Source organism: Mobula birostris, chromosome 28 (assembly GCF_030028105.1).
Source record: "Mobula birostris isolate sMobBir1 chromosome 28, sMobBir1.hap1, whole genome shotgun sequence".
In the NCBI taxonomy this organism is placed as follows: Eukaryota; Metazoa; Chordata; class Chondrichthyes; order Myliobatiformes; family Myliobatidae; genus Mobula; species Mobula birostris.
Genome location: NC_092397.1, coordinates 9,586,274 through 9,599,770, shown reverse-complemented (window position 1 = coordinate 9,599,770; position 13,497 = coordinate 9,586,274). Strand labels below are relative to the sequence as shown.

At 47.2% G+C, this 13,497-nt stretch overlaps 1 protein-coding gene across 3 annotated transcripts in view; it reads right to left on the bottom strand.

Moving 5' to 3' along the window:
* Positions 1-9,471: 9,471 nt before the first annotated feature.
* Positions 9,472-13,497, bottom strand: part of LOC140188956 (G protein-coupled receptor 137Ba-like) — a 75,063-nt gene continuing 71,037 nt past the window's right edge. For 2 of the 3 annotated variants that reach the window (XM_072245617.1, XM_072245616.1), the window contains exon 8: positions 9,472-12,366. In XM_072245617.1, the coding sequence (XP_072101718.1) occupies positions 12,195-12,366 (172 nt within the window). In that variant the 3' untranslated portion in view covers positions 9,472-12,194. The remainder of the gene's footprint in view (positions 12,367-13,497) is intronic. The other variant, XM_072245618.1, reaches the window with a different exon arrangement.

Below are 13,497 nucleotides of genomic sequence, written 5' to 3'. Positions count from 1 at the left end.
TCACTGGCTGCCTTGGCACCGCCCCCGCCGAACTCCAGCCCGAGGCCGTGTTGGCCTCCAGCTGCGGCCGCTTCTTCGAGCTCGGCCCTTCCTCAGGCGGAGGCCTTGGGCAGGTCCAGGCACACAGCTCCGCGCCCAAGTTCATCATGTCTCTTCTAACTAGGTGTATAGCGTATGATTCGTAGGTACGTGGTGAGGCTTTAATCTCTTCCACGGAAAATGGCCGTTGGCTCACAATGAGCTCATCCGCCCTTTGTCAGGTGTTGTTTTTTTAGCCCTGCTGGGTGTTCTCACACCCTCCTCACCAGACTAGTCCGGTGGGGGAGCTGGCCCAAGTCACCGACCACTCGACCACGGCACCCGCTCCCCGCCAAATCTCTCCAAGCGTCTAATGCACAATAAATATCGTTATAAATAAAGTCCTGATGAAGGATCTCAGCCCAAAACATCGGCAGATTATTCCCCTCCATAGATGCTGCCTGACCTGCTGAGTTCCTCCAGTATCTTGTGTGTGTTACTCTGGATTTCCAGCATCTGCAGAATCTCTTGTGCCTTAATGATTCTAACCGCTTCCTATTCAGTCCCACTGTGTGTAGTTTCAATGGTTCATCCCTTCCTATTCACTCCCACTGCGAGTGGGAAAGAGATAAACTTTAAGGAAATCTGGAGGTACGGATGTATAGTTGATACATGAAATTTAATACGGCAAGGTGTAAAGATTACATTTCAGTGGGAGATTTAAACTGGAAGACACACAGTTCTAGAGCAACGCACACAAAACGCTGGAGGAACTCAGCAGGGAATAGAGTAAACAGTTTCGGCCGAGACCCTTCATCAGGACTGGAAACAAAGGGGGAAGAAGTCAGCATGAGAAGGTCAGGGGGAGGGGAGGTGGACGTACAAGGTGGCAGATGATGGGTGGAACTGGGAAAGGGGGAGGGAAGTGAAGTAAAGAGTTGGGAGGTTGATCGGTGAAGGAGATAGAGGGCTGGAGAAGGGGGAATCTGGTAGGAGAGGACAGAAGATCATGAAAGAAAAGGAAGGGGAGGAGCACTATGGAGGTGATGGGCAGGTAAAGAGGTGAGAGAAGGAAACAAGAATGTGGAATGGTGAAGGCGGGGGAGGCATTACCACAAGTCTGAGAAATTGATGTTCACGCCATCAAGTTGCAGGCTACCCAAGTGGAATATAAGGTGTTGCTCTTTCAACCTGAGCGTGGCTTCATTCTGGCAGTAGAGCTCATGCCAAGGTGTTGGCTTGGAATGTATCATTGCAATTTTCCTTGTAGATTAACTTTCTCATGCTTGTTTGTATTTTTATACAATCACCTGCACGCATGTAACGGTTCAGTGTGTTTTTTAGCTGTTGCAGTAGGTTTTGTATCTTTCTGGAAATTTTGTAATTTCACTGCTGCGTATCACATTACTTGGAGAAGCAACACCTTATATTCTGTCTGGGTAGCCTCCAACCTGATAGCATGACCATTGACTTCTCAAACTTACGGTAATGACTCCCACCCCTCCCCATTCCCCATTCCCCATTCCTGTTTCCCTCTCTCACCTTATCTCCTTGCCGGACCATCACCTCCCTCCGGTGCTCCTCCCTCTTTCCTTTCTTCCATGGCTTTCTGTCCTCTCCTATCAGGCTCCCCCTTCTCCTGCCCTGTAACTCTTTCCCCAACCAACTTCCCAGCTCTTTACTTCATCCACACCCACTCCCGGTTTCACCCCTGCCCCCATCTTTTAAATCTATTCCTCAGCTTTTTTTTTCCCTCCAGTCCTGCCAGAGGGTTTCAGCCCGAGACATCGACTTTTCCATAGATGTTGCCTGGCCTGCTGAGTTCCTCCAGCATTTTGGGTGTGCTAATCACATTACTTGAGTAGTGGCTAGCTTATTGGTTAATTTTAACGGGCGGATGCTGCCCGGCCTGCTGAGTTCCTCCTGTGGTTGATACAGATTCGTTCATTTATCACATGTACATCAAAACGTAGTGATACGCGACGTTTGTCTTTACCATCAACACGACCCAAGGCTGCGCTTGGGGCAACCCGCTAGTCCTGCCACACATTCCGGCCCCCGCAACGTTCAGATCAACACAGAACATAGGAAGCAACAGAACAACAAAGCTCAAAGCAAATTTATCTCTAAAGTACGTGTATGTCACCATACTCAACCCTGGGATTCACTTTCTTGCAGGCATACTCAACGAATCCATAATGGAATGGTAACCATAGTAAAATCAGTGAAAGATTGGAGCAACTTGGGCGTTCAACCAGTGTACAAAAGACAACAAACTGTGGAAATACAAAAAGAAGGAAATAATAACAGGAGGGAGGAGAAGATGGCGGCGCGACACAGCTTGCAGCAGCCACTCCGGTGAATGATGTCTGTTATCTGTCAAGTAGGGTGCCGTGCACAATCCTAATTTGATGGAGACAGACGTGAGAGCACAGAGGAACATCCGGTGAAACTTCTGAAATGCCTGCTTCGCTGCCGCTGCTACTGTGCGATCGAGAATCTCCGGAGGGGAAGGCCCCGAGTCCTCGGCTTTGCTTGTTGCTCGGCGGCCGGGGTGGGGTCGAAGCGCTCGGCAGAGATGGTGCTCGGTGCTCGGTGTTGGAGGGCTGGTCGGAGGCTCGAAGTTTTCGGACGGACTCAAGAGTCAGCTGCGGTCGGGTGCTTCCAATGCATCGGCAAATTTGAGGCGCTTGGAGGTTCATGGCAGGGAGAGTTTCTCCCTTCTACCGTCTGTGTGAGATGATGAGGCTATCGGGACTTTGAGACTTTTTTTTTTCCCATGCCCATGGTCTGCTCTTTATCAAATTATGGTATTGTTTTGCACTGTTGTGACTATATGTTATAATTATGTGGTTTTGTCAGTTTTAGTCTTGGTTTGTCCGGTGTTTCTGTGATATCTTTCTGGAGGAACATTGTATCATTTTTTAATGCATGCATTCCTAAATGACAATAAACGAGGACTGAGTGTCCTCATAATCTAATCTAATAAATAAGCAATAGATATTGAGAACATGGGATGAAGACTCCTTGATAGTGAGTCCATAGGTTGGGGGAACAGTTCAATGATGAGGCAAGTGGAGTGAAATTATCCCCTTTGGTTCAAGAGTCTGGTGGTTAAGGGGTAATAACTGTCCCTGAATCTGGTGGTGTGGGTCCTGAGGCTTCTGTACCTTCTTCCTGATGGCAGCAGACCTGGGCGGTGGGGGTCCCTGATGATGGATGCTGCTTTCCTGCAACAGTGCTCCGTATAGATGTGCTGGTAGTGGGGAGGGCTTTGCCCTGATGGACTGGACGTATCAACGACTTTCCCCAGGATTCTTTGGGGGTCGATGTTCTTCCTGCGTTTTGTGCGGGGGAGGGGCTGGTTGGATGATCGGGATGTTGTTCTTTTTTTGTGCGGGGGTGGGGGTGGGTTTGATGGTTCTCTCCGAACAGCTTTCATGCTCTTTCTTTGTTCCGTGGCTATCTGGAGAAGGTGAGTCTCAGAGTTGTATATGGATACAGGCTTTGATAATAAATGAACCTTTGAAATATGGAGAGGAATAAACAGTCAACGTTACCGGCTGAGACATTTGGTCTCGGGCTGATCGGGTGAAAAATGATATCGTATCTGTTAAAAAGGGGCTGTGGACAATTCTGATTTGATGGAGAATGGATGTGAAGGCACAGAGGAACATCTGGAGAAATTTCTGAGACGCTTGTTCACTGCTGTCGTTACTGCGTGGTCGGGAATCTTTCAGAGGGTGGGCTTCAGAGTCCCCGGCTTTGCCTGCTGTTGGCGACTGGGGTTGAGGTCGAATCGCTCGGACAGAGAGGGCGCTCGGTACTCAGTGTCGGAGAGCTGATCGGAGCTCGAGGTTTTTGGACGACTTAGAGTCAGACTGTGGTTGGCATGGCAGGGAGAGTTTTCTTCCTTCTCCTGTCTGCGTCAGATGTGGGACATTTGAGAGACTGTGAACTTTTGCTGTGCTCATGAACTTCTTCATCAAGTTATGGTATTGTTGCACTGTTGTAACTATATGTTATAATTATGTGGTTTTGTCAGTCTTGGTCTGTCCTGTGTTTTGTGATATCACACCGGAGGAAATGTTGTATCATTTCTTAATGCATGCATTACTAAATGACAATAAAATCGGACTACCATGTCTTCATAATCTAATCTAATCAGCTGAGCTACCAGCTAGGCAAGCCCTGCTCCTCTCTCTTACCACTCACACAGACAGACAGTCCTCCAACTCCAGGACTGGGTGTCTCCAGCCTCCAGTGGATGTGCAGATTCCAGACATTGATGTCTTTAGACTTCCCCAGTCCAGATTTTTCTGTATCTGTAGAATCACTTGTGTAAGGCCTTAGGAAAGGTCTCACTGCTAATGCAATGGTCTTTCTGTAGAAGCAGTGTTTGGGTTATGGTTAGGGATAACGGGTGCTTTGGGAACGTGAGCCATCCAATGACGGGAGGGTGTTCTCCTGCCGTGTTCCTGACACCAGGGTGTTCGGGGTCTTTTGTTCGGTGGGAGATGAAGAGAGAAGACGCTGGCGTGGGACCATGATCCGATAACGGCCGGGGAGATCGAAGGAGGATCGGCGAAGGGGAAACCGTGAGCTCCAACTTGTGCACGTTAGGCTGTTCCATCAGAATGGGCCCTTTTCTTTTTCTCTTTTTCTTCACCTCACCCTGTAGTCAGATTAAGAATTATAAAGCTAAATCCTTTAACTGTATGCAGTGTTCCGTCTATTATTTCGGGGTATTGATTTGTAACAGGGTAACAAACAGTGGAGGTTTTGGGGTGCACTCACATCTCAATCTCACCCATTTGGAGATTGTCCTCCCTAGACTGACGCTGCCTGCAGAACTTGAGGGTTACACTTGCGTTTGGCGTCAGAGAGCAAAGTCTCTCAGAAGACCTTACTTCTGGACAGAAGGGCACCTGGAGACAGGGCAGGGGGCTTTGGAGTTTGACATCATGGAAGGAATTGGATCAGAGGCATCAGTCGGGGAGCAGGGGAGCAGGGAGGCAGGGACTGGTCGGGAAGGGTTAGTGGGACGATGACTGCGGTACGAGAAATCAAAGTTCAAAGTAAATTTATTATCCAAGAACATATATGTCACTATACATTTACCCTAAGATCCACTTTCTTATGGGTATTCATAGTATATACAAAAAAAACACACAATAGACTAAATTAAACACCGCACATCAGAATCAGGTTTAGCATCGCTATGAAATTTGTTGTTCTGCGGCAGCAGAACATTGCAATACATGATAGTACAAACTATAAATTACAATATATGTATATGTAAAGAGAAAATTAAACTAAGTACATCGTGCAAAAAGAGAAGGAAAAAATAGTGAGGTTCATGGGTTCGATGTCCATTCAGAAATCGGATGGCGGAGGGGAAGAAGCTGTTCCTGAATCGTTGAGTGTGTGTCTTCAGGCTCCTGTACCTCCTCCCTGATGGTAGCAATGAGAAGAGGGCATGTCCTGGGTGATGGGGGTCCTTAATGATGGACGCTGCCTTTTTGATCCATCACCTTTTGACGGTGTGCCTGATGCTGGGGAGGTTAGTGCCCGTGATGGAGCTGGCTGAGTTTACAAAGTTTTGCAGCTTTTTCCAATCCTGTGCAGTGGCCCCTCCATACCAGACGGTGATCTAGAATGCTCTCCACCGTACACCTGTAGGAATTTGTGCTGTCACGAGTGAGCTCGGAAATCCGGGCACCACAATAATGGCCTCTCGCTCAATGTCAGCAAGACCAAGGGGCTGATTATTGACTTCAAGAGGACGAAACTGGTGGTCCATGAGCCAGTCCTCATTGGGGGATCAGAGGTGGAAAGCGTTGTCAGCTTTAAATTCCTCAGTGTTATTATTTCAGAGGACCCGTCCTGGGCCCAGCACGTAAGAGCAATTATGAAGAAAGCTCGGCATCACTTCTACTTCCTTAGAAGTTTGCAAAGATTCAGTATGACATCTAAAACTTTTATAAAAAGTGGAGAGTATATTGACTAGTTGCACCACGGCCTGGTGTGGAAACACCAATGTCCTTGAATGGAAAATCCTACAGAAAGTGGTAGATATAGAACATAGAATAGCACAGCACAGTACAGGCCCTTCGGCCCACAGTGTTGTGCTGACCCTCAAACCCTGCCTCCCATATATGCCCCCACCTTAAATTCCTCCATATACCTGCCTAGTAGTCTCTTAAACTTCACTAGTGTATCTGCCTCCACCACTGACTCAGGCAGTGCACTCCACACACCAACCACTCTCTGAGTAAAAAACCTTCCTCTAATATCCTCCTTGAACTTCCCACCCCTTACCTTAAAGCCATGTCCCCTTGTATTGAGCAGTGGTGCCCTGGGGAAGAGGCGCTGGCTATCCACTCTATCTATTCCTCTTATTACCTTGTAGACCTCTATCATGTCTCCTCTTATCCTCCTTCTCTCCAAAGAGTAAAGCCCTAGCTCCTTTAATCTCTGATCATAACGCATACTCTCTAAACCAGGCGGCATCCTGGTAAATCTCCTCTGTACCCTTTCCAATGCTTCCACATCCTTTCTATAGTGAGGTGACCAGAACTGGACACAGTACTCCAAGTGTGGCCTAACCAGAGTTTTATATCCCTCTATCCCTCGACTTATGAAAGCTAACACCCCATAAGCTTTCTTAACTACCCTATCCACCTGTGAGGCAACTTTCAGGGATCTGTGGCACAGTCCATCATAGGTAAAGCCCTCTCTCCACTATTGCAAATATCTATATGGCGTGTTGTCACAGGAAAGCAGCATCCACCATCAGGGACCCCCACCACCCAGGGCATGCTCCCTTCTCAGTGCTGACAGAAGCCTCAGCGCCTACACCAGGTTCAGGAACAGTTATTACCCCTCAACCAACAGGCTCCTGAACCAGAGAGGATAACTTTCACTCAATTCACTTGCCTCAACTGAACTGTTCTCCCAAACTATGGACTCACTTTCAAGGACTCTTCATTTCACTCGCTCGATATTTATTGCGTATTTATTTATTTATTAATTATTCTTCTTGCACGGCTTGTTACCTTTTGCACATTGGTTGCTTTGTCAGCCGTGTTTGTAGCAGGCTTTCATTGATTTTATCATGTTTCCACGTATGCATGCAAGAAAACGAATCTCTGGGCTGTATATGGCGACATAAACGAACCTTGCTAACAAATTTATTTTGAACTTCGAAGGAAAGGAAGATTGAGGGCTACGCGGGCAGGAAGGGTTAAATTGATCTTCAGTATAGGCTAAAGGGTTGGCGCAACATCGTGGACTGCAGGGCCTGTATGGTTCTCTGTTATATTATTAGAGTCCCTTTTAATGAACTGATTGCTGGTCAAATTTCAGACTGGGTGACATTCCAAAGCTCTGGTAGATAATTTGTTCCTGCTGACTTGCTGTTGCCTGCATTTCCTGCCTTCATTTCAATTTGCTGGCGTTTTGCTTTCACAGCAACATTCCCTCGGCCTCAAGCGAGTTCATCCAACACTCGCGGCATCGCTGTCAACACTCATTTCCATGCTTCACTGGGCTTACAATTCTTCCATGATAAAAACATTTCCCCAATGAGTCATCATAAATCAAACTTCTTGTGCAAATTTGCAAGTGAACGGCAGTAAGGCAGAAAGGAAATGATGTTGCCGTTGCTTCGAAAAGTGCTCCTCAAAGAAAGATTTTGATAGTAATTTTCTTTACAAGGATACGAGTTTTCTTGTTTGTATTACACATTTAGAAAAGCACTCCAAAAAAAAGATTTCGGGCTTCAGGTAGGGTTGCTGTTCTTAAAAAAAAGGACAATCAGTTCTTCATCCAGCCTGTACCCTGGTTAATAATTGTCAGTGATGGGCTTCTCTTGGAAATACGACTGTAAGATATAGGAGAAGTAGGCCATTCAGCCCATTGAGTCTGCTCCGCCATTCAATCATGGGCTGATCCAATTCTTCTAGTCATCCCCACTCCCCTGCCTTCTCCCCCTACACTTTGATGCCCTGGCTAATCAGGAACCTATCTATCTCTGCCTTAAATACACCCAGTGACCTGGCCGCCACAGCTGCTCGTAGCAACAAATTCCACAGACCTACCACCCTCTGACTAAAGTAATTTCTCCGCACCTCTGTTCTAAATGGACGTCCTTCAATCCTGAAGTCGTGCCCTCTTGTCCTAGATGCCCCTACCATGGGAAATAACTTTGCCATATCTAATCCATTCAGGCCTTTTAACATTCGGAATATTTCTACGAGATCCCCCCCCCCCCTCATTCTCCTGAACTCCTGGGAATACAGCCCAAGAGCTGCCAGATATTTCTCATTCGGTAACCCTTTCATTTCTGGAATCAAATCATCGTTTGAAAGAAAACACAGGCAGACCCTTGTTATTGCACATTCCCTTTTTAAAAAAAGTGCTTTGTCACTTTCAAAGACCGGGAATTTTGCCTGCTTCAGATTAAGTATGACCTTCATCTGTCTCTAAATGGAAACTCTCCCTATTAAAGACTACACTAAATTGGACCGAGATTAAAATCATGACCTCTTACCAATGACGAGTTCTGTTTAGAATCTATATTGATTTACAGGACATTCCACCCTCACTGTAAATAGGATCAAGGAACATTGTCAAAGGCATTTTTTGCACGTCCGGAGAATCTTACATTTCCTTTTCACTCAAGAAATGTGGAGTTGCATTCTCTGTCCTTGGACTCAAGGCGGCTCTTCCTTCTGCCCCTCTGATGGTGTTTGAGCACTTCCCCACAGCCCCAAGGTTATTATTTACAACCATAAACTCAGTGGATTGTCCCTGGCTGCCACCACAGTCACGAGGCCGCACGCCGTTTGCAGGAACGACACCTTGTGTTCTGTCTGGGCACCTCCAACTTTATGGCATAAACATCCATTTTTCTAACTTTCAGTAAGTTGTTTACTTCCCTCTTTTTCTACTCCCCATTTTGGCTGCTCTCTTCTCCTAATAGATTCCTTCTGCAGTTACCTATTTCACCCATCACCTCCCAGCTTCTTACTTCATGCCCCCTTACCCAGTCTCACCCATCGCCTGCCAGCAGGTCCTCCTGCCTTCCCCACCTTATTTTGGCTTCTGCCCACCCCCCACCCCACTTCCAGTCTCGAAATGCCGACTGCTTATTCCTTTCCGCTGATGCTCCCCGACCTGCATTTTGCACGCGTCCCTCCAGTGGAATGTCGACACTTTAATGCAAGACAAAACCCAAGACCTGTCACCTAGAAGATCCAAACTCTCGTGGGCCCCTGAAGACAAGTGTCAAATAATGGAGACTTCACTGTCTAGCCTGGCAAGCTTTATGCTATATCTAAATGTCTCTGTAAGTGGATCTGTACACTTGGGGAAAACCAAGACAATTAAATAGAGACCAGATGTTTGCAGAGATCTGAATTCGTTTGTGGAATGATACACCTCCCCAGGTATTGGCAAGAATTTTTATTAAAATACCTTCCATGAGTTATAATTCAGTAACCAGTATCAATTTTAAACTGTTTTAACAGGTTATCAAAAGAATTCAAATATATTATACACACTTGGATAGAAAATGAAAGGAAGCATAAACTCAGTGCTTTATTCTGACTCACAGTGCCACTGGGGCAAGTAGACCACCTCGGCTACTGCCTGCACCGTGACGAAGAAACTCATCAAGGACACGGGGCAACGAGGGAAAGTTAAATAAAGGTAAAAAAGTTAAGCCAACTCGAGCCCCTCATTACGAGGAGCTCAAGAAAGGTCTCTGGGAGTGTTGAGATGACAAAAAGTGCAGGCATTTTAAAATCGGGAATGGCCCATGCGCGACGCCTAACCTGCGCCACGTTATCTCGTGTCAGCCAGAGTGGCAGCAGGCGGAACTTGGAACAGTTAAGTTCCTTGGTCTCAGTCACTAGCCAAGCCCCCACGTCTTGTCTGACCGTTACAGTCGGGTGGGGGGTGACGGTGACTGTGGGCTTTCTAGTCAGAGAGTGGACAGCACATTCGTGTTGTCATAATCCACATTTCACTTCTGGAGAAACTCAGCTGCCTCATCAGGCAGCGACAGGAACAAGATATTCTATAGGAAGTAAACATTTAGGATAAATAGCAGGATCAGCTGCTCCATTCAAACACAACCCCTCTCATGTCAAACCTCTGTAAGAGCAGCAAGTGCAAATGTCATTATATGGAGTGAAAAACAGCAAACAAGTCTTCAGTTATTGGTCCTAAAGCTGGGCATGACTTAGAAAATACAGTATATCTTTACAGACTTGGAAGGCTCAGTATGCAGTGCCTCCACTTGAAAAGGCTTGCAGTGTCAGACTATATGAAAAGATTTTTTCATGCGAAAACCTGCTTCAATTCGATGTCAGGTCATCATGTGGACTGTCACCTCCTATTCCCACACCCTCCAACCCCCCCAAATCTTGCTTCATGGTTTTAACGTGGTAGTTCTTCTGCAATGGGAGAAGGTGCCATAACGACAACCAGGGCTCCAGGTTTATTCCTATCCTGTAAAGAGTTGACATAATTTCAACTAGTACTGTAAAAAGGAATGTTGCTCTCGCTGTTGGCGACCCCGTCCTAGTGTGATAAAAACAGGAACCTAATGTTTGGCGTCTTCCATGATCTGGTGAGCCTGTCTGCTGTGGGGTGTGTGTGCACGTGAGAGGGAGGTGGAGTAGGCAAGTGCAGGACAATCAGACCCACAACCAGCAGCGTTGACAACCATTTTACACCAGGTTCACGTTTCACTGCCACCGAATTGCACGTGGTTACATGGACAACAGATCTCACCCACCATGTCCTTCGGACCTTGCAGGAAGATGTGGCACCAATCAAACAAGCCAGAAGCAGAACACCCACCTTCCCCAGGGTCATCTAGCTCCCTCACCGTTCCCACCCCAGACTTTTAACTTTGAGCCCTCTGTAACTTAGTGCCCACACAGTTCAGTAAGTTGCTTTTATTTTGGTCGCTCATGGTTTTTTGGCTCGTGAAATGCACTGGTTAAGTGGCTCGATGCCGAATGGTGCAGCTCAGATGAAAAGTCAATGTGAGCCATTAATTACATTTCCCTCTACAGTGTACATTCTACCTGACCCACCTTTACACAGAAACCACCCGGCCCATCTTGGCGCTTCTAACCTTTCTCTGCTTTCATTTTATATATATGCAATATTGGAGTTTTGTCACATGACCCGTTGACCCACTGCGTTGTCACATGACCCGCTAACCCACTGCGTTGTCACATGACTGCTCAGCAGATAAAATCCAAAGAACCATGATTAAAACCCAGGTGAACGCCAGCACTCCGGTGAGAACAACTGCAAACCTTGGAGGTGAAATTAGATGCAGTGGTAGGGGAAGAAACGGAACAAGGGGAGATAGATTTTCCTGTCCATTATAAACCAGATAGGCGGCTTCGACTAAAGCCAACAATAGCTGTTTTCATACCCAGTGCAACTCAACCTCCTCAGGTGGAGGCATGTTGAGAAATAACAACAACTAGACGCCGGAATAAAACCAGAAGATGATGGAAACTCAAGAGGGTCAGGCAGACCTGTGGGAAGAGAAGGAGAACAATAATGTTTCATCCATTGCGAGGACGGTGTGTCATCTGAGGTTCGAGTGTTCATCTTTTCACAGATGTTGCCTGACCTGCTGGGTCTTCCGAGCTTTTTTTTTTACTTCATGTAGAAACATAGAAAATAGGTGCAGGAGTAGGCCATTCAGCCCTTCGAGCCTGCACCACCATTCAGTATGATCACGGCTGATCATCCAACTCAGAACAGTACAGCCCAGTGCCTTCAACATTGGAGGAAGAAGCAAATCGAACAGACTTGATGGGGGAAAAGAAAAATTCAAACCTGCTTGGTCCTCCACTGTGTCCCCTGCTCTGGCAATTGACGGCAGCTACTCTGTCACAGCTGAGATTGACTGTTAAGAAGCATCCACGTCACGGCGCTGTGCACCATATGGTCCCCTCTCTTCCTCGGCAGCCAGTAAAAGCCTGGTGAAATAATATGCTTGGCTGTCGTGCTTAGCATCAGACAGCAGTCCCAGCTGCAAATGCAAACGATGATTAGTCTATAACAGTAATAAATAAAAAAAGAAGCCTCTCGTCGAATTGGAGGGTTTACGGAGTGAAGCCGTGGAAGGCTTCGAGGTCCTACGTCTGTGGGGTGGAGTAGAATGTGTGGTAGTAGTTGGTGCCTTGGATATGGTCTCTGGTGAAGAGTAGAGGTGCAGTGGTACCTTGGGTTCCACCCTCGTACCAGGTTGGCTCGCTGTGGCGCTGCTCAGTCCCGTACCAGCCATTGCGCTGGAGGCTGCTGGATAAGCTGGGAATGGAAAGGGAAAAGGGTGTGAGGCAGCTTGACACTTACAATCTGCAGCAGACACTCGGGCATTTCAAAGCAACACACACACACACACACACAAAATGCTGGAGGAACTCAGCAGGTCAGGCAGCATCCATGGAAATGAATTGAACTGACTTCATTACTTACATCCTTCATATACTTTTTTTTTGTGTGCCATACTCTGCCAGAGCCTTGGCGACCACTTTTCAAGTGGTTGTCTTGGAGGAAAGACTCTGTGAGTGGTCCCCCACGTCCTTCTCACAGAGCAGTCTTTTTTTTTTTATGAGGCCGAGTTGCGAGTTCGACACTCAACCCAGCACGGATGGAAAGCGTGCCCGGGAGCAGCCCGACTGGGTTCGAACTTGGGAACCTTCGCTCCGGAGTCCGGCGCTGATGTCACTGTGTCATCAGCCGGCCAAATACATGAGGAGTAAACACCTCTATGTGCAATTAATAGTAATTTATAATAAATATTCTGTACAACAGGATAGTCAATGTAACATAGAATACAGTTGTGTAAGCATGAATTAATCAGTCTGATTGTCTGGTGGAAGAAGCTGTCCCGGAGCCTGTTGGTCCTGGCTTTTATGCTGTGGTACTGTTTCCCAGATGGTAGCAGCTGGAACAGTTTGTGGTTGGGGTGACTCGGGTCCCCAGTGATCCTTCGGGCCCTTTTTACACACCTGTCTCTGTAAATGTCCTGAATAGTGGGAAGTTCACATCTACAGATGCGCTGGGCTGTCCACACCACTCTCTCCAGAGTCCTGCGATTGAGGGAGGTACAGTTCCCATACCAGGCAGTGATGCAGCCAGTCAGGATGCTCTCAACTGTGTCCCTGTAGAAGGTCCTTAGGAATTGGGGGTCCACACCAAACTTACTCACCTGTCTTGAGGTGAAAGAGGTGAACACACAGTTGATGTTTCGGGCCGAGACCCTTCTTCAGGACTGGAAAGGGAGGGGGAACATGCCACAATAAAAAGGTGGGGGTAGGGGAAGGAGGATAACGAGAAGATGATGAGTGAAGCCAGCTGGGTGGGAAAGGTAAAGGGCTGTATTTTTGGCAAGGACTGTGCTGGAGCTCTCGGGTTTGGGCAAGTATTGGTCGACGC